Source organism: Ictalurus furcatus, chromosome 12 (genome assembly GCF_023375685.1).
Source record: "Ictalurus furcatus strain D&B chromosome 12, Billie_1.0, whole genome shotgun sequence".
Taxonomy (NCBI): domain Eukaryota; kingdom Metazoa; phylum Chordata; class Actinopteri; order Siluriformes; family Ictaluridae; genus Ictalurus; species Ictalurus furcatus.
The window spans coordinates 7,826,200-7,853,939 of NC_071266.1; the positions used below are offsets into that span (position 1 = coordinate 7,826,200).

At 37.0% G+C, this 27,740-nt stretch overlaps 1 protein-coding gene across 1 annotated transcript; it reads left to right on the forward strand.

The window, feature by feature from the left end:
* The first annotated feature begins 1,697 nt into the window (after positions 1–1,697).
* On the forward strand, positions 1,698–25,416 carry cyth4b (cytohesin 4b). The gene is made up of 13 exons (XM_053638383.1): positions 1,698–2,074; positions 8,319–8,401; positions 9,333–9,397; positions 9,587–9,653; positions 11,754–11,872; positions 16,008–16,088; positions 16,448–16,560; positions 16,714–16,862; positions 17,322–17,433; positions 18,347–18,423; positions 18,518–18,589; positions 21,579–21,733; positions 23,507–25,416. The coding sequence occupies exons 1-13, from the start codon at positions 2,056–2,058 to the stop codon at positions 23,586–23,588; spliced, it is 1,194 nt and encodes a 397-aa protein (XP_053494358.1). The 5' UTR covers positions 1,698–2,055; the 3' UTR covers positions 23,589–25,416.
* The last annotated feature ends 2,324 nt before the right edge of the window (positions 25,417–27,740 follow it).

Sequence of the window (27,740 nt, forward strand, 5' to 3'; positions counted from 1 at the left end):
GCCATTTTGTCCTGGTGCTTTGTTTAATTTAGCATTGAGAGGATACATAGTTAATCTAGGTTGTAGTAGGTGAGATAAAGAAATTAGGTCAGAAAAAGGTGTTCTCAGAGTCTGTGTCTTTTATGATGTTGAATGAACATAGAGTCTCTACCCTGTGGTCCAGGATAGGATTTGTTTCTCAACCTGTTTGTGGCATCTTATTATGATTTATGGCTTTGCTGCAGCATCCTGGCCAGATGGACTCTCTGACAAAGACCGTTAGTGTTACTTTAAGATGGCACTTCTCTGCAACCACATTAGCTGGGCCCCATCCTGTGACAGAGTCTTTGACGTATGGTTTGAATGTTTGAGGATGTGGGTTTGGATTGCCCTCAGTGGAATGTGGCTCATTGGAGAGCTAGCCCAAGGCATGAGAAAACTAAGCAGCTGCTTAGGGCCCCGTGGCTGCCAGGGGGCCCCCAAGAACACATGAAATGACAGCTTTATTTATTTATTTAGGATATATTATATCAAACGCAATGTCACAGTTGAGCCTTTATAGACATAGTGTTTCTCTTGAGTAATGAAAATGCTGTACTTATTCAAACAACCAGTTCTCTATTTACCCTTAAGATCAGTATTTGTGAGCTGTCTATGGTGTGTGCAGTAGTTCATTGAAGATGGAGGAGGGGTGACATTATGAGGTTTACTGACAGTTTGAGGATCCAACATCCAGTTATGAGTCACAAGTTCTTTTAATAATTCTCATTGATTAAATATTTATAAAACCCAGAGACAGACATAAAGGGTGATCAATAGCAATTGATTTATGAAAAAAAATATATATATATATGACAAAATATGGAGATATGAGGTTTCTGTCCCAGCAAAAGAGCCATCTGAGGTTACAGTGGACACAGTTGAAACAGGAAACCAAGCAATGCCCAGTGTTTCATTTTATACATTGTGCTGCTGCCAAATGATTGGTTGATTTGGATAATTGCATGAATATGCAGGTGTACAAGTGTTCCTATTAAAGTGCTTGGTGAATGTATATCTGTGCGTAACTTTGCCACCAGTAGATGGCAAACTAATCAGCTGCAAAATACAGTCAAGATTAAACAAGTGGTTGTAGGAGAACAACACACAATTCTAAAACTCATCTTTCTAAATCTGTACCCACATCCATCCTCCTCCTCCTCCTCCTCCTCCTCCTCTTCCTCCTTACCATCTTCATCATTATACTTTTTCACAAATATGTAATATTGGATCATTTTCCTCAATAAATAAATGACCAAGTATAATATTCTTATCTCATTTGTTTAATTGTGATCTCTTTATCTACGTTTAGGACTGATGATGATGGTTTAGGTCATATTTCTAAATATAGAAAATTCTAAACAGTTCACAAACTTTCAAGCATCACAGTAGCAGCCATACACAGCCATCCACTCATCAGTTTCTCTCTTGACATTAATAAGACAAAGAAATGCAGCTTACCATGAAAAGATATTTTAGAAACAAGTTTATTTAATTTTAGGAACACTGTGACATTTTATATTAGATAAAAATGTCTATAAATGTTAATATTTTATGTGCATAATGTTGTTGATGATGAAGCTTCAAAATATAATATAGTTTTGATTCACAAATACTCCAAATATTCAGCTACTAGTGAAGTCTCCATTGAGAACAATAACGTCACCTCTGGATGGGGCATGCAGTTTTGTCATTATTAGAGTTGCCAGATAACTGGTTATTTAGTTCATTTTAATCATAATAAGAGGAAGCTAGATATAATCTACACTAGATAACGTACATAATTATGGTTCGTTCTGGTTGCTTGGGTGGATGTTATAATGAAAGTGGCATTGGAAATTTTCAATCTGGCAACCCAACAGCTTTCATAGAGGAACTAACAGACAGGCGTTTGCGGCAGTAATTCTCATCTTCTCACCCTCAGAGATGACTGAAGCATGCAGTGTTTTGGTGTATCGCTAAAATCCTAGAGGATCTGAAATCAGAGTGCTAGGATATTTATATACACGTTTTATAGAAGAGAGCAGTGGGCTGAAAATGGAGAGCTGTCAACTGAGTGAGTAAAAGTTTAAATCTTTGTTTGAGGTGGTGGTAGTGTTTGTAGAGCTTAAACAGGAAATTGACATTATACAGTTGGCCCACCATAATGGTCTCAGTCAGTGGAAAAGCTTGAGTAGATATCCATTCATCATGACCTTTTTCAGCCAATCACACCATTGGATTTAAATGCCAGTGCTGGAGATCTCATGGACCACCAGATTCAGTGCATGAAGGATTTGGTAAAGTTCATATGACTTGTATTAGTCATATTGTATTACATTTATTTCCTTAAAGAAAGCATAGCATTGTGAACTGCACGCCCAAGAGCTGTTAAAATGGACGACTGTGAGCTTTAAGGTTATTAGGTAATAAATATCTAATTATCTAATTAACTGGCAACTTAGTGTAGATTGTAGATGTTTAAGTGATGAAATCGTATTCAGTTGGTATAATCCTTAATATAAACACAATACATTGTAATACATATTGATATACAGTTGAGTGCAATGGGGTTTTTTTGGGGGGTGGGTGGGGGGAGAAAATTGTCCTGAATTTGTCTAAAAAATACAAGAAGGTCAAAATAAATCATCCAGATTACAATACAACATATCATCTAGACCTGCTACTATTTGACATCTGGAAGATACAGGGTAGAAATTAAGGCAAAGGTTATTGGAGCTTACAAGTTATTAGAGAATATCTGTATTTCACACAAAGACTGATGCAACTGTTATATGTATGAATATCTTAACCTTTTCAAGGTTACTGTCCACTTTACTGTCAATTTAAGGTTATTATTTTTAGGAAAATAGAAGATCACCTCACTTGAGACCATTACTTTAGACCATTACAGCTATTTAACTTAACATCATGATGCTAAGTACATCATGATGCTGATTTCTGTTGCTCAAGGCAATTATCCTTTCTAGTTTCCTTCTAGCTTATTATTATTATTATTATTATTATTATTATTATTATTATTATTATTATTTTACCTTTCTCAGTGCAGCATGTCTCTGGTATATCTCTAGAAACCTTGTATACAAAACAACAAATTAAGTTAAAAAAAGTGTTAGATACCAATGAATTATTATTATTTTTTTTTTGAAGAATAAAAAAAGTTTAAATATATTCAATCATTTATGGTCATCAAAATTAAATGTTTTAGACAGTAATGCCAAAATGTCTTGTTAATCAACACTTTGGAAGATTTTTTTATTTTCTGGTATACCATTTTATTGTTTTTTATTCAGGAATTCCTACACATAGACAATCTATATACTATATATAACAGAAAAGACATCTAAATAATCTAGTTACTGTATATTTTTAAATAATTTATGCATAAAAGGGTTTAATGTGTGATAATACTTTTGATAATGAACTTGAAATTTAAACTTTTTTATTTTATTATTTATTTATTTTAATTTTTTTTTAGCACTTTTCATTTTAGTCATTCGTCACTGGTTCTCTGGATAGTTAACGTAAAGTTAAAGAAAGCAAATGGGTTTGGTGGTATAGTGGCACAGGGGCTATCATTGCTGCCTCATACTGTAGCTCCCTGGTTCAATTGAGAGGCTAGGTTATTTTATTTGTAACATGAGTTTTACATGAGTTTTACATGTTGTGCTCATATTAGTTTCCTCCAGGTTGGCTAGTTTCCCCCAACTTGTTGGTTGGCGACTAAACTTGCCCATAGTTGTGAATGAGTGTGTGAATGTGTGTTTGCAACGAACTGGCATACCATCCAGGGTGTATTCCCACCTTACACCCAGTGTTCCTGTGATAGGCTCCAGATCCACCGCAACCCTGCCAGAATTGTTGCCATATAGAGACATGGGAGTGTTTATTAAAACACAGAATCACTTGATTTAATGGCATGGTGCCTCAGTGCTTGAGAATCTGAACTAGTGATCAGCTCAAATCCCAGATTTGCCAAGGAAATGCTGGACTCATGGATTTTTTTTTACTGAGCCTTGTTAACCTCCAATGTTCCACTGGAAATGTATCACAAGATATAAGATCTCAAGTTGCTTGGATAAAGCATCTGTCAGATATAGTGCTTGAAGGGATTTTTTGACTACATTGTCTGGATCCCTGATCAGCCTGATTAGTAGCTGATAAGGTGTATGTAAGCATTGTATGCATTATGACATGGTCCTTCACACTCTCCGAGAAAAGGGGTACGACACTGTACCATTCCTTGTTTCTGGGGTGGTTCCATCAACCATACACCTTTTAATATAGTTTTACTTAGAAAGATCCATAGTGTACCTTATAACGATTTACTGTAAAAGGTTGTATAGTAATGGTCTAAACTTTTATACATCATATTCCAAAATATACATATCAAAAGTACAATAGGTAAGGGTATCAGCCCAATGATAAGGTAAGGTACAGTTTAGTTCCCATTTTCTGAGTGTACAGAATAGCATCTAGAGCAGGGGTATTCGTGGAGTATTCCAGCGTCTGGATAAGCAACTACTATGCAGATTTCTCTAACAATTCTGTTTTTGTTTCAGAATTTTTTCCCCAAAACAAGCAATGTTGTTAGTTCAGACACTTTAGCTAAATAATTTAGACAAATCATTGTGATTAGCTGCAACAAGCCACAACAAAGAATTGTTACAGAAGACACAATGGTTAATGTTTTGAAAACTACAATCATCGAATCTGGGTATTTTAAATGTTTATTGGCCAGTATTCAGCTGAAATACTTCCACCAGTTGAAGACCTCTAAACCACTATGCAAGACCTTAAAGCTCATGTACAGATAAAGGAAAAAAACTGCAGAATCTCAATATGGCTTACACTTATCTGTCCTGTCTGCTGCACTCTGAATAGCATGAATATCCTACTGTAGATCTTTTGCCACTGGTTTGTGGTCACTGACTTTATGGTAATCCAGTTTTGAAGCATACTAACAGAGGGGTGAATAAATAACAAGTGGGTAAATAATGCAAATTATAATCTTAAAAATATTTGTTCCAAAAATTGTTTATGTAAAAGGTTCATTTTTAAAAAATCATTTTATTTATTTATTTTTTTTTTACAAACTGTTCACACTCACCTGTTCATCTGCACCCAAGATACCTTGACAACATTTAGACCTGACATAACCACTACCATTTCCTGTTCCACATAATGATAGCTAGTCTGGGCTACAAATAACACAGATACAGTATGACCACATAAAAGATTCAAGAAGTGAATTTGAGTGCATTTATTAAATTTTTTTGCTGCCACATGGCTTTTGGTTGAATTTCTAGTTTGTGTTCTACATCTTCAAAAAAATTGGCATGTCCAGGAACATAACTAGGTACATTAGAAGACAAAATATAACGGACATACAGTACCAGCCAATCAGAAGCTGGTGATGTTACACAGCAAGCCAAATGCTTAGTATTTATACTATTTGTTCATAAATAACAGGAGCATCAAATTTTGGGTTGGCCATTTCCCTTTTCTAACACCAAATTCAGCTGATAAAGGCTTTGTTGAGTCAAATATGGTGTTTTAAATGAGGTAGAATTCTAACCTTTGCAGGACCAAGGATCTGAGGACTCAGGGAGCTAGGTACATAAAAATATGCCATCTTGCTAATAGGCATATTTTTTTTTCCCAGTAAGTGCTGATACACTGAAAGGGACAAAAACATTGCCTTTTTTGAGAAGACATTTGTCAGCTCCACCCTTTACACACACACACACACACACACACACACCCAACACATGTGACCACATGCAAACATCTAAACATATTGAATACAGGAAGAGAAAAACATGTATTCGTATGTGTTGAAGATGACTTATTGAGTGTTTACAGACATATGAATCTACAGATATGTAATTATTGGGGCAGCTGATTTTTTTGGTTTATGGTTCTGTTGTGCCCAAAATGATTAGTTGTGACTCCAAGGTTCCAGTGTTAATCTAGTCCAAAATCATTATTCAGCCATATGAGAGATGGGAAAGTTCCAGAGAACATTTTTATGCCTACATTTGCTAAAACGATGGTGAAAGTAATAGCTCAGTGGTGTAGTGGTTAAGTTTCTGTGGTTGGAAATGACAAAATCTAAGGATTTCCAGAGAACTATTGTTGAGGCTATAAACTTTATAGCTATAGACATGCTATATAACTATAGCTATACGATTTGCATTTGACTTATAAGGTGGATGCCTTGCATAAACAGATTTTCAAAAAGTGTGTTTAATTGTTGATATGGTGAATTTTTCAGTGTTTTGACAGGCTTTTTTTTATTATTATTATTTTTAGATAAAGCTGTAACTTTAAGATTTTCTGACATGGGAAACTCTTCAGTTTTGAAACTCTTCGACATTATGGTTTTTGCAAAAGAAGGAGAAAAGAGAATCTGTTGAGGGAATGATTGTTTATAGCAAATGTTTTTGTTATGATATTAAGATATGTCTTTCTTAAAAAAGTACAATACTAAGAGATACTACCTCACATAAAATAAAGTCTTTACTGTCCTTTTGGGTCTATTAATGTACAGTGCTGTGAAAAAGTATTTGCTCCATCCTGATTTCTTCTGTTTTTGTGTATATCTCATACTGAATAGTTTCAGAAATTAAAACAAAATATAAGATAAAACAAAGACAACCCGAGTAAATACAAAATAAAGTTTTTAAATAATAGTTATTTTTTGAAGCAAAAAAAAAACAAAAAACAAAAAAAAACAAAACCAATACCATACCATGTGAAAATGTATTTGCCTCTATAGTTACTAATTCCCCAAATCTAAGAAACTACATTCATAATGGGGTTCAGCTGGATTAGACGCAACCAGGCTTGATTAATTCCAGCCCTGTTCAATCAAATTAACACTTAAATATAACTTTTTCAATAGCATGAAGTTGGTTAAAAGGTCTTACCCAGTCATGCACGATGCCAGAATTGAAAGAAAATACAGAAATGATGAGGAAGAAGGTGATTGAAAAACATCAGTCTGGGAAAGGTTACAAAGCTATTTCAAAGGCTCTGGGACTCCAAAGAACCACAGTGAGATCCATTATCTCCAAATGGAAAAACTCAGCACAGTAGTGAACCTTCCCACCAAGTCACAAAAGAAGAAGGACAACATCAAAGGACCTACAGGCCTCTCTTGCATCAATAAAGGTCAATGGTCATGACTCCACTATCAGAAAGACACTGGGCAAAAATGGCATTCATGGAAGAGTGGAGAGGCGAAAACCACTGCTAACCCAAAAGAACATTAAGGCTCATCTGAAATTTGCCAAAACACACACTGATGATCCTCAAACCTTTTGGGAGTATGTTCTGTGGGCTGATGAGTCGAAAGTGGAACTGTTTTGAAGACCGGGGTCCTGTTATGTCTGGTGTAAACCAAACACAGATTTCCACTAAAAGAACATCATACCTATGGTCAAGCATGGTGGTAGAAGTGTGATGCGTTGGGATGCTTTGCTGCTTCAGGGCCTGGGAAACTTGCAATAATTGAGGCAAACATGAATTCTGCTCTCTACCAGAAAAAGTTTGTTTGTTTCTGCTTCTAATCCTAAAGGAGAATGTCCGGTCTTCAGTCTGTAAGTTGAAACTCAAGCGACTGGATTCTGCAGCAAGACAATGATCCAAAGCATTGGAGTAAGGCCTAGTCCTAGAAGTAAGTGAAAGACTGATCTCCAGTTATCGGAAATGTTTGGTTGCAGTTATTTTTGCTAAAGGTGGCACAACCAGATTTTAAGTTTAAGGGGGCAATTAGTTTTTCACATTGGTGATAGGTGTTGGATGACTTTTTATTTTCTTCAATTAAAAAAAAAACAAAACTGTATTGTGTTTACTCCAGTTGCCTCTGTTTTATGTTGTATTTCGTTTGAAGATCTAAAACTAGTTAGTATGGGATATAGACAAAAACAGAAGAAATCAGGATGGGGCAAATACTTTTTCCACAGCACTGAACCATATGTGTGACAGATTTCAGTACCAGTTACCAGTGCAGATGTTTTAACCAACCAAGAATGATTGCCATATCACAAAAATGAAATAAGTTGAGAAGTATAAATCCACTTGTAGTTTACAGTTTCAGTCTGATATTCAGTTTTCCCAATCATTTTTTGGCAATTAGGATACTCAGATGACATCAGACCTCATTTTAGCTTCAGAATAATACCTTAGAAGCTTAGCAGTGAAAATGGAATTAGCTATATGGCACATGAGGTAATGTATTTGGTGTGTGTGTGTGTCTGTGTGTGTGTGTGTGTGTGTCTGTGTGACTATTTTAGTGTCTCCTGATTTCTCGCCAGAGGAACGGCTTGAGATTGAAAACCTAAAGCTGCACAAGCAGGACCTTCTGGCTGACATTCAGGTACTAATGTACCTTGTGGCTTTACTGTTTGCTGGTGCAGTTGTTTCAAGCATAACTAATTACATTACCATAAATCACACGAAGAGAGTATTTGCTACTAATACTTTGGCTTCTATCATACATTGTTTTCCTATGTGTTGCATGAGGAACTACGAGCATTTACTAATAATTTGTTGATTTAAATAAGGCTACTAACTTGTTCATATTTTTGAAATATTTAAAAATATTGCAAGCATGTACAAACAAAAAATAATAAATGCGAGTGGGAAAATAAACCAGTCCCATGCACATGTCTCTAGTTGAGACCAATTATGAACTGGAGTGATGTAGCTGAGGTTGAGGAACTGTCATAGCTAGAATTCCCACACCATGTTGACTGTGGTGGCGTTTCTACTGTACATTTTAAACCTTCCAGTTTAGGTCATGCCCACTTCTGGTTTAAATCTGAATGCAGATACAAATACGGATATTTGGAGCACTAAACATATACTGAATTGGTAATATCAGTATTTTACACCAGTAGTGTAAAAGTGCAGTGCACAATCACTTAGATGATTGTGTCACGCCACGCGCTTGCTACACCATGTTCATGACCAAATTTGCTGTACTTTCCACTTGCTGTTTATTTTTTAACAACTGAATAAAAATGTAAAAAGAACATGTTGTTTTATGTCCTAAATTGTCAACAAAACCTTTATTTTTGTTGACAATGTTTTTTTTTCTTGACTTGATAGTTTCTTAAAATCTTTTGTGCTTATTTGTTTATGTATTTATTTAATTTATTTTTATTTGAGTCTTTTAGTCAGTTCTCATTTCCTCAGTTGCCACAATAACTTGGATCTTGGTATCAACGGTGCTGTTTCCATGCTGCATCTTGTGTGTGTAAGTGAGTGAGAAACAGTGTGTCAACTGTGGTGAAACGTTTTTGCAGAAGCTGAAGTGGGAGATCGAGAGTGTGATGGCCGAAATTCAGGACTTTGAGTCTACAGAAGAGAAGTGAGTGAACATCCAGCCTTCTCTTCTGACATGAAAAAAAAAGAACTCAGGACAAATGTGGATGTTACATCACATATCGTCATAAATAATTTTTGTTATTACATTATGCTTCTCTCACTTGTCAGCTTTTGACACAGTTGTAAATATTCTGAAACCGGCTCATTTTTCAGTAATTTTTTTTTATTACAGCAAAGTCCTCGAGAGAGGGAAGCAGATTTCTAGCGGCAAGAAGAAATTCAACATGGACCCAAAAAAGGTAAATTTTTATCACCACCTAATGTTGACCTTCAGCAAGTATAATTGAATGACTGAATGGTTCGATGACCTTGAGGTACAGATTATCATAAATGTTACCTCCACTGGGTCTGCAGGGGAAACCAAAGAAATGTTCAACTTTCAGCTTTGACTAGATGACACTTTGATAATGATCTGAACTTGCAGTCTTGTTTATTTTAAAACATAAAAGGTTACTCACAAAGGCTTAAAATCCTGGAACATGCAGCCATGGCAAACCACTAGTGTTGATATTTAAAAATGAACTTGCTTTACAGCATGGGTAATAGTACGCTGATAGCAAAAAGGTAGCATCTGAAAGATAGAAACGGAAGAGCCACATCTTATGGTGATTTTTTTTTTAATGGTGCTGTGGTTTTTCACTTTGAACAAGTGTGGTTTTCAGAAGGATGACTTTCGCAGCAAAGCTAACTCTGGCAAGCAGAAACAAACAAACTCTTTTTGATTCAATGATTCAATGGGCTAACAATAATTTGTTCAAATTTAAGCCAGAGAATTTAAGCACTGCTTTTTATGATCCTTAATTAGCATTTTTTTATGTGCATGCAGTTCTTCATATATAGTTCTTGAGCTTCTTGTTATTTTTGGAAACAAAGCCAGTGTTGTATCACCTCAAGCAATGGCCTGTGGGATTGTCTGTCTTATGTATTGGTAGCAAATTGCCAAAGACAATGCAGCAAATTTTCTGGACCTTTGAGAGACAACAGCATTCTGTGTCATCACATACACAAACTTCCACTTTTGCTGTATGTATATGCATTTTTCCAGAGAACAATCAGAGTCACAGGGGACTTAAGAAGATTTAAGGAAGCATAACAGAGTACTTACTTACTGACTTACCAAATGCATAATGCTGGAGTTCCTAGACTCCCATTATTATTATTTTTTTACTGAATTGCATGATTCAGGCTCAGCATGATTGCTGGTGCTACTTCATATGATTTCCTAAGATTGATCATATGATACCAAATCACTAAACATACAGTAAACTAAACCTAGAGTAAACTAAACAGGAAGCATATTATAGTGTGGACATCTAGTTCCTTCAGGATCTTTAAAGGTGCTGACCTTGAACAACAGATTAGTTAAATGGTGAGTAGTTAAATCAGTATAAACTGTATGCTCAGAGGAGAAAATCCATCTATGTGGTGTCCAAGACTTAGATGATTGCAGAAATTAGGTAGACCACCAACATCTAACTAGGATAAGCAGAGATGGGGACACACGACTCTAGAGCTTGGGACTCTAGACTTGACTTGGACTCATAGTATAGGACTTGTTACCTGACTCATTAACAATCATTTTAAGCCCTACAAAATGATTTGGGCCTTTTTGGACTCAGATTCTACAGTCTGGGAATCTGTACTTCCCTCAGATTCTACTGCTTGGGACTCTAGACTCGACTGGACTCTACAATTTGGATTTCTGGACTTGATTCTGCGTGTACAGCTTGGGGCAATAAACTCAACTTGGCACTACCACTTAGAAATTTTGGTCTTGACTCTATGGCTTGAGACTCTGTACTCAATTTAGACTCTATGGCTTAGGACTGTAGATACAGCTCAAACTCTAAAGCTGGAGACTCTAGATTTGACTTGGCTCTACCACATGGAACTCTGGACTTGACCCAGACTTTATAGCTTAGTACTCTGGACTTGACTCAGACTCTACAGCTTGACACTCTGGACTCTGGACTCAACTCGTCTCTGTCTTGATACTGTGCAGTCAACATGAACTATACAGCTTGAGACTCTGTACTCAACTTGCATTTTACACTTTGGGACTCTGGACTTCTGAGGAGATGGGGGTTTCTCTACATCCGACATTGGTTTTATGCAGTGACAGTCACTTCTTTACTCATTAGTATTTAAACTCAGGCCTCTGCAAATATGGTCAATGAGCCATACGTTTTGCGTATCACCATTAATTTTAAAAGTGATCAGGCGGTTATGATCAGTCTATAGTCATGTTGGTTTAATCCAAATCCAATCCAACCAAGGAGCCAAAAATGTCAGTATGTGTCAGCATGTTTCAGAACAGACTTATCTGTCTATTATTGCAGGGGGTCAATTACCTGGTGGAAAATAACCTGCTGGAGTGGAAGCCTCAAAACATTGCTGAGTTCCTCTATAAAGAAGAAGGTCTCAATAAGACTGCTATAGGAGACTTCCTGGGAGAAAGGTAATGCGTCAACCTTTTATTAATTACAGTATTCACTAGAAAGGCACAAAGAGTATGTTTTTAAATATTTTCCTGGTAGAACCTGTAGCCACATTTTTGTCAACTTCTACCATAAAAGTAACTTTCTATAAATATTGTGACTCCTAGAGTTGTTGAACATCAGACTTAGTTGTGAAATTAAATTTAGAAAGATTTGTATTTTTTCATAAATAATTGATATATTAAGCTTTGTTATCATCAGTCATCATCATCATCCTCCTTTTCTGTATCTATAAAAGTATATCTACAAAGTGCATTTCATACATTTTTCCCCAAATGTATTTGATTTGCCCATACGTGTTTGTGTCCAATTTTTTTTCTTCAGTTTTGCCCTGGTACTCTCATGGATATCAAACAACTGCAAAAAAAACCAACAACACAGGTTTATCCAAAAAATATATCTTTGTTAAATATACAGTATCTCGCAAAAGTGAGTACACCCCTCAAATTTTTGTAAATATTTTATTATATCTTTTCATGTGACAACACTGAAGAAATGACACTTTGCTACAATGTAAAGTAGTGAGTGTACAGCTTGTGTAACAGTGTAAATTTGCTGTCCCCTCAAAATAACTCAACACACAGCCATTAATGTCTAAACCGCTTGCAACAAAAGTGAGTACACCCCTAAGTGAAAATGTCCAAATTGGGCCCAAAGTGTCAATATTTTGTGTGGCCACCAATATTTTCCAGCACTGCCTTAACCCTCTTGGGCATGGAGTTCACCAGAGCTTCACAGGTTGCCACTGGAGTCCTCTTCCACTCCTCCATGATGACATCACGGAGTTGGTGGATGTTAGAGACCTTGTGCTCCTCCACCTTCTGTTTGAGGATGCCCCACAGATGCTCAGTAGGGTTTAGGTCTGGAGACATGCTTGGCCAGTCCATCACCTTCACCCTCAGCTTCTTTAGCAAGGCAGTGGTCATCTTGGAGGTGTGTTTGGGGTCATTATCATGCTGGAATACATGCTGGGATCATGCTCTGCTTCAGTATGTCATAGTACGTGTTGGCATTCATGGTTCCCTCAATGAACTGTAGCTCCCCAGTGCCGGCAGCACTCATGCAGCCCCAGACCATGACACTCCCACCACCATGCTTGACTGTAGGCAAGACACACTTGTCTTTGTACTCCTCACCTGGTTGCCGCCATACACGCTTGACACTATCTGAACCAAATAAGTTTATCTTGGTCTCATCAGACCATAGGACATGGTTCCAGTAATCCATGACCTTAGTCTGCTTGTCTTCAGCAAACTGTTTGCAGGCTTTCTTGTGCATCATCTTTAGAAGAGGCTTCCTTCTGGGATGACAGCCATGCAGACCAATTTGATGCAGTGTGTGGCGTATGGTCTGAGCACTGACAGGCTGACCCCCCACCCCTTCAACCTCTGCAGCAATGCTTGCAGCACTCATACGTCTATTTCCCAAAGACAACCTCTGGATATGTCGCTGAGCACATGCACTCAACTTCTTTGGTCGACCATGGCAAGGCCTGTTCTGAGTGGAACCTGTCCTGTTAAACCGCTGTATGGTCTTGGCCACCATGCTGCAGCTCAGTGTCAGGGTCTTGGCAATCTTCTTATAGCCTAGGCCATCTTTATGTAGAGCAACAATTCTTTTTTTCAGATCATCAGAGAGTTCTTTGCCATGAGGTGCCATGTTGAACTTCCAGTGACCAGTATGAGGAAGTGTGAGAGCGATGAAACCAAATTTAACACATCTGCTCCCCATTCACACTTGAGACCTTGTAACACTAACAAGTCACATGACACCGGGGAGGGAAAATGGCTAATTGGGCCCAATTTGGACATTTTCACTTGGGGGTGTACTCACTTTTGTTGCAAGCGGTTTAGACATTAATGGCTGTGTGTTGAGTTATTTTGAGGGGAGAGCAAATTTACACTGTTATACAAGCTGTACACTCACTACTTTACATTGTAGCAAAGTGTCATTTCTTCAGTGTTGTCACATGAAAAGATATAATCAAATATTTACAAAAATGTGAGGGGTGAACTCACTTTTGTGAGATACTGTAGGTGTGCAAGAATTATTCACACCCTTTTAGACAATACTTTGTGCTACCTCCCTTTGCCAAGATAACAGCTCTGAGTCTTCTCCTATAATGCCTGATGAGGTTGGATAATACATGGCAAGGAGATCTGAGACCATTCCTCCATACAGAATCTCTCCAGATCATTCAAATTTCAAGTTCATGCTGGTGGACTTTCCTCTTCGGTTAACCCCACATGGGGTTCAAATCAGGGGACTGGGATGGCCATGGCAGGACCTTGATTTTGTGATCAGTAAACCATTTTTGTGTTGATTTTGATGAATATTTTGGATCATTGTCCTGCTGGAAAATCCAACCATGGCCCATTTTAAGCTTTCTGGCAGAGGCAGTCAGGTTTTCACTTAATATCTGTTGATATTTGATAGAGTCCATAATGCCATGAATCCTAACAAAATGTTCAGGTCCTCTGGCAGAAAAACAGCCCCAAAATATTAAAGATCCACCACCATATTTAACTATGGGCATGAGGTACTTTTCCATATGGCTACGTCTCTGTGTGCGCCAAAACCACCTCTGGTGTTTATTACCAAAAAGCGTTATTTTGGTTTCATCTGATAATAGAGCCCGATCCTATTTGAATTTCCTGTAGTGTCTAGCAAACTGAAGATGCTTAGGTTTGTTTTTGGATGAGAGTAGAGGCTTTTTTCTTGAAACCCTTCCAAAAAACTTGTGGTGATGTAGGTGACTTCGGATTGTAGTTTTGGAGACTTTCTGATCCCAAGACCTTTTTTGGCCACTCACAGTGTATTGAGACAATATAGACACAAGTCCAGTTTCAGGTTGATTCTTAATATTCCCAGTTTACTGGGACTTCTTAATTATTGCCCTGATGGTGGAAATGGGCATTTTCAATTCTTCTGCTATTTTCTTGTAGCCACTTCCCTTTTTGTGAAGTTCAAAATCCTTTTGCTGAACATTACAGCTATATTCCTTGGTCTTACCCATTGTTATGAATCACTAAGGGAATTTGGCCTTAAATATGTTGCCTCATATTTATACCCCTGTGAAAGAGGAAGTCATGGTTGAATAATTTCCTGTTCCTAGTCACACAGGTGTACTAAAAAATTGTAAATAATCATGGGAATATACTTCAAATACATTTTCCTCATATGAATTCACAGGGGTGCCAATAATTGTTGCACACCTATACTTATCAAAGTTTTTTTTTATATATATAAACCTGTGTTGTGCTTGCAATTATTTGATATCCATGAGATCAGAGTATTTTTGTGATTTTTTTTTTTTAAACAAAAGATTAAAAGGTTAAACAGTAAAGACAATTTTTCACACCATTCTTTGCTTGTATTTGCCAGTTGTGCCAATATTAGTGGAGGACACTGTACTTGCTTCATATGACATTTAGACAAGTCATTGTTTTGAAAAAACAAAAAACAAAACGACAACTATATTTACAAATCTCAAAGTAGTACTACAAGGTATCCCAAAATCTCCATACATAGGGGACTATGTGTAACAGCACTGTGCTGGTTGTGCCTTCGTCAGTGGATGTTCATGGATATCCACTTCTCAATTGGTCAACAACACTTACAGTCTTTTTGAATGTGTTAATAAGTTTGGCAACAGTGTTGTGTGTGATGTGCTTGCCATGTTTCCTGTTAAAGTCCATCACAACCTTGCAATGTCTTCCCGATCCAGCCATGAGAATGATTTCAATATATTCTTCATTTGTCAAAGGCGTTCTTAAAGGCTGTCTGAAAAAATTATATAAACTAAATATGAAAAACGTTGGAAGACATTTTGTTAATAATTGTTAATTTCCCTTATGTATGGAGACTTTTGGCATACCCTGTATATTACAATCTGAGTACCATTACTTTTTGGCTACATCAGCATCAAGCTCTAAGAACAAATAGAACATTGTTACGTTTCTACTAATGACAAGTTTCCTACTGTGTAAAGATTTTAGGATTTTTCATGAACTTTGTGTTTGATATTTTGATTTGTGAGATGCACAATGTTGCTGGTATGGTGTAAATATGATGCAATCTCTTCAACCTCCACAGAGAGGAGATGCACCTCCAGATCCTAAAAGCTTTTGTGGAACTTCATGAGTTTTCAGACCTCAACCTTGTCCAAGCACTGAGGTTAGGATCGGATTTTTAATCATTTAAACATGTTGGTTGAATACATTTTATAATTAAAACAAATTATTAGCATTGGCAAATTGTTGTGATAAGAGAAATAAAAGATGACAGGGAATGTTATAGGAAAATATTCAACCACTGGATGGTGTGATGTGGCCTGATGCAAAGCAGGTTTACTGTTACCACACAGAAAAAAATTATTTTCTAATAACAACACATCCCAAAGTTTTTCATAGCTCTTATACCTGAGCAATATGCCAAGATTTTACTTATAGTATATTGATAATATTCATATGTTGATATAAAGTCTAAACTTATAATTACATAAGAAACTTATAAAAGACTTCTGTGTCTTTCAGGCAATTCCTGTGGAGTTTCCGCCTTCCTGGTGAGGCGCAAAAGATTGACCGCATGATGGAGGCCTTTGCCACTCGCTACTGTGAATGTAATCCAGACGTCTTCCAGTCCACTGGTGAGCAAAAATCTTTTAAATTTATTTTACATAGGGAATGTGAGTGACAATAAAAGCCCCCAAAAGATCCCAGCATCCATTTTGCTCTAGAGTTTGTATAGCATACCAAAGCAGAAAAAAAACTGATCATAAATGTATGTAATCTATTTTCAGACACCTGTTACATCCTCTCATTTGCCATTATCATGCTGAACACCAGCCTGCACAATCCCAACGTGAAGGACAAGACCACGCTAGAGCGCTTCATCAGTATGAACAGAGGCATCAACAACGGCGAAGATCTTCCCAATGAGCTTCTCACGGTCAGAGCCAATCACCCAACCACACTCAGCTCTGTCAGGCCACATACAACTTACATGTAAAAGAAAAAAGGAAATGAAAATGATTTAATGAGGAAACGGTAAGGGTGACGGATAACAAAAGATGCAGTTTTGACTAGCAGAAATACTGCTTTACCAGTTGTACTCATATTACTGTCTGTGCGGAGTTTTACATGTTCTCACTGTGTCTCCATGGGTTTTCTGACATCAGACTGCCACACGCCACACATATTGACAATATACAGTACTAGACTATTATCTTTTTAGAGATAAACAGCATATTAGTCCCTTATTTTGGTTTTTAACACAATATCATGATGTTTTCAGAATGAAAATTTAAGTTTTCACTGAGCATTCAGATTAAGTATTGGAATGAATCTTTGGCAACAGAGAGTTTCTCCATACCCTCATGTGTTCCTCTTTTGTCACCTCTCCCCACAGAAGCTGTACGACAGCATACGAAATGAGCCATTCAAAATCCCAGAGGATGATGGGAACGATCTGACACACACTTTTTTCAACCCTGACCGGGAAGGTTGGCTTCTCAAACTGGGTAATTACGTCTAGCTTTTACTTAATATATTACAGGTGCATCTCAAAAAATGATAATATCGTGGAAAAGTTTTTTTTTCCCTAATTTACATTTTTTATCTAAAAATATTTTTTTCACATAATTTCATTCAAAAAGTGGAACTTTCATATATTCTGGATTCATTACACATAAAGTGAAATATTTCAAGCCATTTTTTTTTAAATCTTGATTACGGCTAACAGCTCATGGAGATCAAAAATCCAGTATCTCAAAATATTTGAATAAAGAATTTATAATACAGAAATCTTGACCTGAGAAGAGCTCTAATCAGCTAATTAAAAGGAGCCCCGACCAAGTATTGTGTGCATAAATTAACATACTTTTCAGAAGGTCGACATTTCTGTATTATAAATTCTTTATTTTGATTTATATTGATTTCCATGAGCTGTACGCCGTAATCATCAAGATTAAAACAAAAAAGGCTTGAAATATTTCACTTTATGTGTAATGAATCCAGAATATATGAAAGTTCCACTTTTTGAATTAAATTACTGGAAAAAATGAACTTTTCCACGATATTCTAGTTTTTTGAGTTGCACCTGTATGCTGTAGTTTAGTATGAGTAAAGAAATAACTGTTTATGAGAGTGTATTATGATTATATTATACCACAGCACTGCTGAATTCTCTAATCTGACTGGTCATGTTATGCTGTGTTATAAGAGGAATTCTGTAATTTTCCAGGATGACCCTGAAAAGTAATCTTCAGGGTGGAAACAGTAACTAAATTTTTAACATCAGACCACATCACATCACCCTATTGTTGATTATTTTCCTATAACAGAATGTTTACAGTATTTCTTACTTAGCTGTTACATACATACAGTCGAGTTGTGTTGAGCATACTGTGATATATGACTGTGCTTGGGCTGCAGGAGGAAGAGTGAAGACATGGAAGAGGAGATGGTTCATCTTGACTGATAACTGTCTCTACTATTTTGAATATACCACAGTGAGTAAATATTCATATATGTTTGGTATGGTATCTTCAACATCATCTTAACCTTCATTAAATCCAGAAAACTCATCGAATGTTTGGCTTGTAGGACAAAGAACCGAGGGGGATCATTCCTCTAGAGAACCTCTGTGTCAGAGAAGTCAACTACACACGCAAACCGGTGAGGTCACAGGCAGTTTGAAAGAACAGATATGTTGACATCTTTGCAGTCATGCCTTGGAGGACAGAGAATACTTCTGATTAATTGATGAGTCAATCAGTAGTAGTGGTGACTATTCGGGCTGTGCTAGCTAAGTGGTTAAGATGTTCAACTATTCACCAGAAGGTTGTGAGTTCAAATCCCAGCACTGCCAATCTACCACTGTTGTGTCCTTGGCCCAGGCCCTTAACCGTCAACTGCTCAGCTGTATAACTGAGATAAACCTAAGTTGTTTTGGGTAAGGGTGTCTGCCAAATGCTATAAATGAATAATCAATTGCACTTGGAGGAGTGAAGACTCTAGATTCTGGAAACTATTGATGCTTCTGCTTTGTGCTGGAACTTTAGTTATTGCATAACTGTATTTCATGTGTTTGTGTTTCTGTGTGTCTGTAAGGGAAAGTACATCATTTACGTTGAACCTTTTGAGATCTGTGAATGTATGTGTCAGACTTTTGCACATATGCCTCCTGTGAAAAATACTCAAAAACCATGGCAATGATTCTGCAAACAGTGAAATTACAGTGAGGGAAAGAAGTATTTGATCCCCTGCTGATTTTGTACGTTTGCCCACTGACAAAGAAATGATCAGTCTATAATTTTAATGGTAGGTTTATTTGAATAGTGAGAGACAGAATAACAAGAAAATCCAGAAAAACTCATGTCAAAAATGTTATAAATTCATTTGCATTTTAATGAGGGAAATAAGTATTTGACCCCCTCTCAATCAGAGAGATTTCTGGCTCCCAGGTGTCTTTTATACAGGTAACGAGCTGAGATTAGGAGCACACTCTTAAAGGGAGTGCTCCTAATCTCAGCTTGTTACCTGTATAAAAGACACCTGTCCACAGAAGCAATCAATCAGATTCCAAACTCTCCACCATGGCCAAGACCAAAGAGCTCTCCAAGGATGTCAGGGACAAGATTGCAGACCTACACAAGTCTGGAATGAGCTACAAGATCATTGCCAAGCAGCTTGGTGAGAAGGTGACAACAGTTGGTGCAATTATTCGCAAATGGAAGAAACACAAAAGAACTGTCAATCTCCCTCGGCCTGGGGCTCCATGCAAGATCTCACCTCGTGGAGTTGCAATGATCATGAGAACAGTGAGGAATCAGCCCAGAACTACACGGGAGGATCTCGTCAATGATCTCAAGGCAGCTGGGACCATAGTCACCAAGAAAACAATTGGTAACACACTATGCCGTGAAGGACTGAAATCCTGCAGCGCCCGCAAGGTCCCCCTGCTCAAGAAAGCACATATACATGCCCGTCTGAAGTTTGCCAATGAACATCTGAATGATTCAGAGGACAACTGGGTGAAAGTGTTGTGGTCAGATGAGACCAAAATGGAGCTCTTTGGCATCAACTCAACTCGCCGTGTTTGGAGGAGGAGGAATACTGCCTATGACCCCAAGAACACCATCCCCACCGTCAAACATGAAGGTGGAAACATTATGCTTTGGGGGTGTTTTTCTGCTAAGGGGACAGGACAACTTCACCGCATCAAAGGGACGATGGACGGGGCCATGTACCGTCAAATCTTGGGTGAGAACCTCCTTCCCTCAGCCAGGGCATTGAAAATGGGTCGTGGATGGGTATTCCAGCATGACAATGACCCAAAACACACGGCCAAGGCAACAAAGGAGTGGCTCAAGAAGAAGCACATTAAGGTCCTGGAGTGGCCTAGCCAGTCTCCAGACCTTAATCCCATACAAAATCTGTGGAGGGAGCTGAAGGTTCGAGTTGCCAAACGTCAGCCTCGAAACCTTAATGACTTGGAGAAGATCTGCAAAGAGGAGTGGGACAAAATCCCTCTTGAGATGTGTGCAAACCTGGTGACCAACTACAAGAAATGTCTGACCTCTGTGATTGCCAACAAGGGTTTTGCCACCAAGTACTAAGTCATGTTTTGCAGAGGGGTCAAATACTTATTTCCCTCATTAAAATGCAAATCAATTTATAATATTTTTGACATGCGTTTTTCTGGATTTTTTTGTTGTTATTCTGTCTCTCACTGTTCAAATAAATCTACCATTAAAATTATAGAATGATCATTTCTTTGTCAGTGGGCAAACGTACAAAATCAGCAGGGGATCAAATACTTTTTTCCCTCACTGTACATTCTCACACTGATTGGTATGAGCCAATAAGCCCTTTTAGGATATGTATGGAATAAAGCGTGAGGAGGACATGATGTTATAAGAAAATAGTGAACAACTGGGTAATGTGGTGCATCCTGAGTTGCATCAGAGTTACTGCTATTTTGCAAGTAACAGATTCACCTAAACAAGATAGTTGAATATTGGAAAAATGTGATCTTTTTCCAACCTTGAGCTCTAACTTTTCTTGAGTCTGTGCTTATTATAGCCTTAGATTTCTGTTCCTGGCTGACATGAGTGGAACCTGATGTGTTCTTCTGCTGTTGCAGCCTATCAGCCTCACAGTTTAGCATATTGTGTTCTGAGATGCTTTTCTGCTCACCACTATTGTAAAGAGTGGTTATTTGAGTTACTGAACACAAGACACTTAGTTGATGTGTAGACAAGCATCAACAAGGCATTACCTGCCATAATGTAACTGTGTGGAACTGCTGCTCAGTGGGTGGTGTTTTTTTTTTCTGCTCTATTCTGAGCAAACTCGAGAGACTGTTGTGTGTGATTAATCCCAGGATATCAGCAGTTTCTGAATTACTCAAAACAACCCTTCTGGTACCAACAAGCCACGGTCAAAGTCACGAAGGCCATGATATCCCCCCACTCTGCTCTTTGACGTGAACAGTAATTGAAGATATAGAGCTGTATTTGCATGACTGTATGAATTGTGGTGCTGCCACATGATTGGATGTTTGGATAACTGCATAATTGAGCAGGGATTATTGGTGTTCCTAATAAAATGGTCAGTGAGTGTATTTGTCTCACCATGTATATGTATGTGCATGTGTTTTCAGTACTGTCTGGAGCTGTATAACCCCAACAGTAAGGGACAGAAGATCAAAGCATGCAAGACAGAGACAGACGGAAGGGTGGTGGAAGGGAAACATCAGAGCTACATGATCTGTGCTTCAACAGCTGAAGAAAGAGACGACTGGATCGAAGCTATCAGGTCTCACACCATCTCGATTCATAGTCTTATGCCACTCCTACCTTTAAATTGGGTTATGTTCACTGTATTTACCAGAAGATTCTATTTAAATTGCTCTTTTGTGGAATTTGTGATTGCAGAAGTTATGTGAACTCATAAATATGTTCATGAGTTGCGATACAAAGTTGACATTTTGTAATATATCCATGAAAGCCTGATTCATTAGTAATTATACTGTACTTTTAGTTGTATGTAGCTCTCTCTTAGTAATTTACCATCACATCTGAGGAAATATTGGTATCCCTGATACTTTTAGCAAGCTACGTTCATGCTAGCTATCTGAAAAGTTTTGGTTATTAGCTAGCTTATGTGTAGCTTATAGTTACTTTAAGGTTTCAAAAGTAAAATTAAAAAAAAAGTTGCAACAAAATATACTCCTCAGTTGTCACTTTTAGTCAAGAAATGGGGTTGTATCTACTGTATTTACACTGTATTTACAGGAAGCCTCCATTTAAATGGCTGTCCCTTTTGGACTTCAAGAGTTGAAATTGTTCATGATTTGTGACACAATATTAACGTTTGTTGGTGATTGCTAAGTGGAATTTTAGTTGTATGTAGCATTTCCATAGTAATCTACCAACAAATCAGAGGAAAATATTGATATTCTTGATGCTGTCATGCATTGCTAGCCTTGGTATTAGCCTGCTTATACTCAGTGTAAGTTACCTAAAGTATAGAACAATTTTGGTGAAGAATATAAACCTAATTATTATGTGAACATATGAACATTTGGTTTGTTCATTGCTCAGTAATTATAGTACAGTTTTAATTACATTTAGTATTTTTTTTTAATAATTTACCAACAAATCTGAGGACAATATTGATATTTCTGATGTTATTAGCTAGCTGCCATGTATTGCTAGGCTCTGTGATTAGCTATCTTATTCTCAGTGTAAAGTACAGAACAACTTGGTTGAAAAATAGAAACCTATTAGTGTAAATCTGTGTGTATTTCACAGTATAGCTATGTATGTTTAGTGTTGGTGTTAGCTAAGCATAATTATAGTGTAATTTTAGTTGTATGTAGCCTTTTCTTAATAATTCACCAGTACATTTGAGGTAAATATTGATATTTCTGATGTTTTTAGCTAGCTACATGCTCGCTAGATCTATCTTGAGTTGAAACTGTCCATGAGTTGTGACATAATGTTGATGTTTTTCAATATTTCTATGGAAGTTTGGCTGGTTAGTAATTGCTAAGTGCAATTTTAATTCTGCATATCCATTCTTTTAGTAATTTACTAGCACACCTGAGGAAAATTCAGCAATTCCTGATACTTTTAGCTAGCTAAATGGTAGCTAGCTAAATTGCTAACTTTGGTGAATAGCTGAACAATAGTTAGTTAAAGCACAGAACAATTTGGTTGAATAATAGAAACCTATTATTGAGTGTACTCATTGATATGGTATAAAGTAGGGTTCAAGTACAGTTTTATTAGTTATCAAAAGCTAATACACAAATTTGACTCGGCTGATACTTAATGTTTCAAAATACATCTTTCAATATTGGGACACTTTTGTTTCAGCTGTTTGCATGATGTTGACCTTGTAGTTATAGGGATCCCTGAGCCTAGTTTTTAGCATTATTAGCCTTTTAGCTTCAGCCAAAAACTACAGTTGGGTTAAGTTGATGTGTTAAAATTATTTTGTTAATTGTTATTTTGGCTACGCTCTGACTTTAATGAGTAAAATACTGACACATTGATCTGAGCATTTTCTGTTAATAACCCACAGGGCGAGCATCACAAAGGATCCATTTTATGACCTGGTCTCAGTCAGAAAGAAGAAAGTCATACAGCAAACACCACAGGACTGACCACAACAGTGCATCATGGGATGTGGAATGAGAAGTGACAAACACTGCAGTCTGCATGTAGCAGAAACAGAATGAGTAAACGTTTAGTCATTACTCACGTCACTGTATATAACCAGGAACTGAAGAGAAGCAATCCTTTTTGTCTCTGCTATTTGTGTGGAACAAATAGTTTGTAGCATGACCAGCAGTTTTTTAAAGACCTACAATCAAATTGCCTAAAGAGGTCATTTAAAGGCCTTGGGAAAGCAGTTTTGAGATCTAAGTATTATTAATGTACTTTTACATTTTTGGTCTTATGGACCTGCATGGTGTCTTAAGATATTTTGGAATAGCCATAGTGGACATTTTGAAATGAATGCTTTCATTGTGGGAAATGAAGCCTCCTCAGCGAGACTGTCAGTGTAGGAAATGTGTTTTTTCTTTGCACACACAAGCCAATCTGATGACTTTGTTGAATACTCCAGCACTTAACACCGGCTCATTTAATGGCTCGATGTTTGGATATCACCTCACTTGTCTTGTTGTTTTGGATTAAAAATCAAATTCCTAACAAATCAATGTAAATAGGTGTGATGGTATAGATGTTATTCAAATCATAACACTTATAGTAGGCTCCTAAGACACAGAGTTGAACTGATTTCATCACTTACAGCCAAACTCGGAGTTAAGCGCACAGTGAGGATTTAATACAGAAATTACACACATCAGTTTTCAGACCTCAGATGTAACTACTAATGTACAGTAAGTGCTGTTCAGAAGTTACACACATGGAGTGGAGTTTGCCTGAAACAGGTGTGTTTCAGTTGCGCCCAATTATGAATTTTAAGCTGAAATTTAAGCTTATGGCTGTAAATACACTTAAAATGGAATGCCAGTTGAGGTCAATATTAAATACATATATTACATACGTAAATATTGACATAACCTTTGGACTTAAGTCACCAGGTCAATCGATAAAAATTTATGAACAATTTCTGCTAGATTTATATTTGTAAAGAATGATAGAATCATTTGACATATTGCATGTTTTAAATGTAAGCCAATGGGAAGCTACCAGCAACGGGTTGAAATGTGGTCGCTTTTTTGGGTCACAGTGAGGAATTCAAATAGTTCAACTTTTTCTGGCCAATCAGGTTAAAAGTTGAGGGGGCAAGCAAGCAAAACAAACATGAAGGACAAACTGCTAGTGGAAAATGCTACGTGAGTTCTTATAAATAAAATTATGTCACGAATAGAAAATATTTCATTGCCAATATTCCAACATTGCAATGAAACATATAAATTAAAAAGAACAACTTGTCTATGTTTGGGACATTCACCGGTTTTCAATGTGACATCCCACTTTATCTGTGGCTGCATACACTCAAGTCTTCTCTTGATTTTCCTCTATTTCATCTTTATTTCTTCTTTGTTGTTACTACTAATAATAATCTAATCTAGATAACAAGCTAGCCTAGTTAGTTAGCTGATACTAGCTAGGCCTGGAATGAGCATTGTTATGGTTACACGTCTTATAAACTGCTTTTTCCCGCCCCACAAAACATGCCAGGGCAAGCATTTTTTTGTTTTAAAGAACAAAAAAATGAGGGAAAGCCGCCTTATAGTGTTATTTAGTGGACTAAACCTGTAGTGTGCAGAGGCAATAACAGGATTCCTGTGTTTACTCTTTGTTGTGTATATATAGGTTATAATTTATTCATATACACCATATGTGACGTGTATATTAAACCTGAATAAGAGTTTTATTATTTATCAGTAAACAAAGAATATAAATGTAAACTTTGCTGTACATGTACTATTTTATACATCAGATGTACAGTAGTTCTGATTTGCCTGATATATATATATATATATATATATATATATATATATATATATATATATATATATATATATATATATATATAATTTTATTGTACAATATCTGTAAATATGAGATCAAAGTATTATAGGGAATCACTTGATTATTATTTGTATTATTATTAATAAAGTCTTTGTTTTGTTTAATTGAATCAGTGTCAGTTTCTAGAAAAGTTCATACAAATTTTGTGAAATTAATTTGACACTTCTTGTGTTTTGCAAAAAAAGGGGAAGTGTCACCTGAGTTCATTTTCCTGTCTCTCTCTCTCTCTCTCTCTCTCTCACTCACTCACACACACACATACACACAAACACACACACAGAGTTACCAGATTAATACTCTGTGTGTATGTTTATTTCTAATGGTGCTTGATAAGTGTTTTATAACCTGTAAACTCAGTGCATGTGCACACACTTCGCACACCACATGCATTTTTCTCTCTCTCAGACACACACCAACACACACACCTACACACCCAGCTCATTCTCACGACAGTTTTATTTTTAGCCATGACACACTTATCTGTAGCCTCGACCAGTCGGCTTTTGTGTTAGCATTTCTGAAAGGAGTTTGTTTAACCTGAGATAAGCAGCATACTTCATACTACATGAACATCATGTAGATTTTGCCCAAATGTACCTTTTGTTTTGTGGAAGAAGCAAAAACCTGTGCCCCCTACCCAGGAAACCCACTGTTTCATTACCATGATGTACCTAATTAAATAGGTCAGTAGGGTGGCTCATAGCTCCAACATCCATAGTTCTGTCCTGAGCTTGTGTTACTGTCGGGGCAGAGTTTCACATGTACTTCATGTGTCTGCATGACTTTCCTCTGGGTTCTCCAGTTTCCTCCCACTTCCCAAAAATATGCCCGTAGGTGAACTCTGGGTAAACCATTAACTACTCAGCTGTAAAAACAAAAGGCATTCTGGATATCAATGTCTGCCAAATGCTGCGAATAAATAAATTAAGTCCTAAAACTATTCTGTACAGTGTAATATTCTACAGGGTGTCCCAAATGCCCATATACATGGGACTATGTTTGCCAGAACATCAGTGGATGTTCGTGGATGTGTATTTATTCCAGTCTTTTTGAATTTGTTAATAAGTTTGGTAGCCGTGTCGTGTGTGATGTGCTTGGCAAGTTTCCTGTTAAAGTCCATCACAACTTAGTGACAGTTTCCCGATCCAGCCATGAGAATGTTTTCAATACATTCTTCTTTTGTCAAAGGCATTCTTAAAGACTATCTGAAAAACATATGCAACATAAACCAAGTATGAAAAGTTTGGAAGACATTTAGATATATATATTTTTTAATTTCCCCTATGTGTGGAGACTTTTGGGACACCCTGTACATATAATAATTTTAGAACTGAGAGTATCTTAACTCTCTTAACTTTTGAGTGCAACACAATGCCACTATGTGTATCTGTATTTGACAGTTCCTCGCCCTTGAGCTGCATCGCTCATGTTCATAACTGGTCTCCAATACAGATGTGTGCAGGAACTTTTTCTGCTTTAAATATTTTCTAACATATTTACTTGGTTCTATCCCCCAAAATATCGCCAAACTAGTAGCCCAGTGTAGACTACTAAGGATGAATGAATAAACCTTGAATAACCATCTAGATTTCTGTAAAGCTAGTGTAAAGCAGTGTCTATTCGGTCAGATCTTAAGAATCATAGTGCTGCAAGAGGAAGTCTATACTGTGATCAGGGGCTAACGTCTGGGGATAACTGAGTTATTTATAAAATCTGACACAAAACAAGAAGCCCTAATACAATAGCAAAACGTATTTTTAAAAAAGTCTTTTTTTTTTCTTTCTTTCTTTTTTTTTTTTTTTGGCCAAAAATTCAGGAAATGAACTGACATCATCTCTTTTGCTTGGTTTCGGGTTCCTGTTTCACAGACTAATTATATGCCTGTCAGTGCTCACTCTGCTGTTTATATGAGGAACTGCATGGTTATAAATGTCAGAATTGTCTTAGTGATATACAGTATCTAGATGTAAATATTTGCTGATTCCATTTTGCACACCTAACATTTATAAGTAATAGTACACAAATAATAAATAAAAGACTGGCATGTATGGTATTCTATACAGTTATGACTGACTCATAGCTTTTCCCTGGTAAATAATGTGTATTGAGTGGGCACGGAGGCTTAGTGGTTAACCTCGCACCACCACAGTTGGGGATTCGAATCCCCAAATTGGGCCCAAAGTGTCAATATTTTGTGCGGCCACCATTATTTTCCAGCACTGCCTTAACCTTCTTGGGCATGGAGTTCA

Bases quoted from the DNA above. Each gene is read 5' to 3' on its own strand.
- cyth4b (XM_053638383.1), top strand. The intron at 9,654-11,753 runs GTAAATTTTTAT...CTATTATTGCAG, and splicing joins TCAACATGGACCCAAAAAAG to GGGGTCAATTACCTGGTGGA. The intron at 21,734-23,506 runs GTCTCACACCAT...AATAACCCACAG, and splicing joins GACTGGATCGAAGCTATCAG to GGCGAGCATCACAAAGGATC.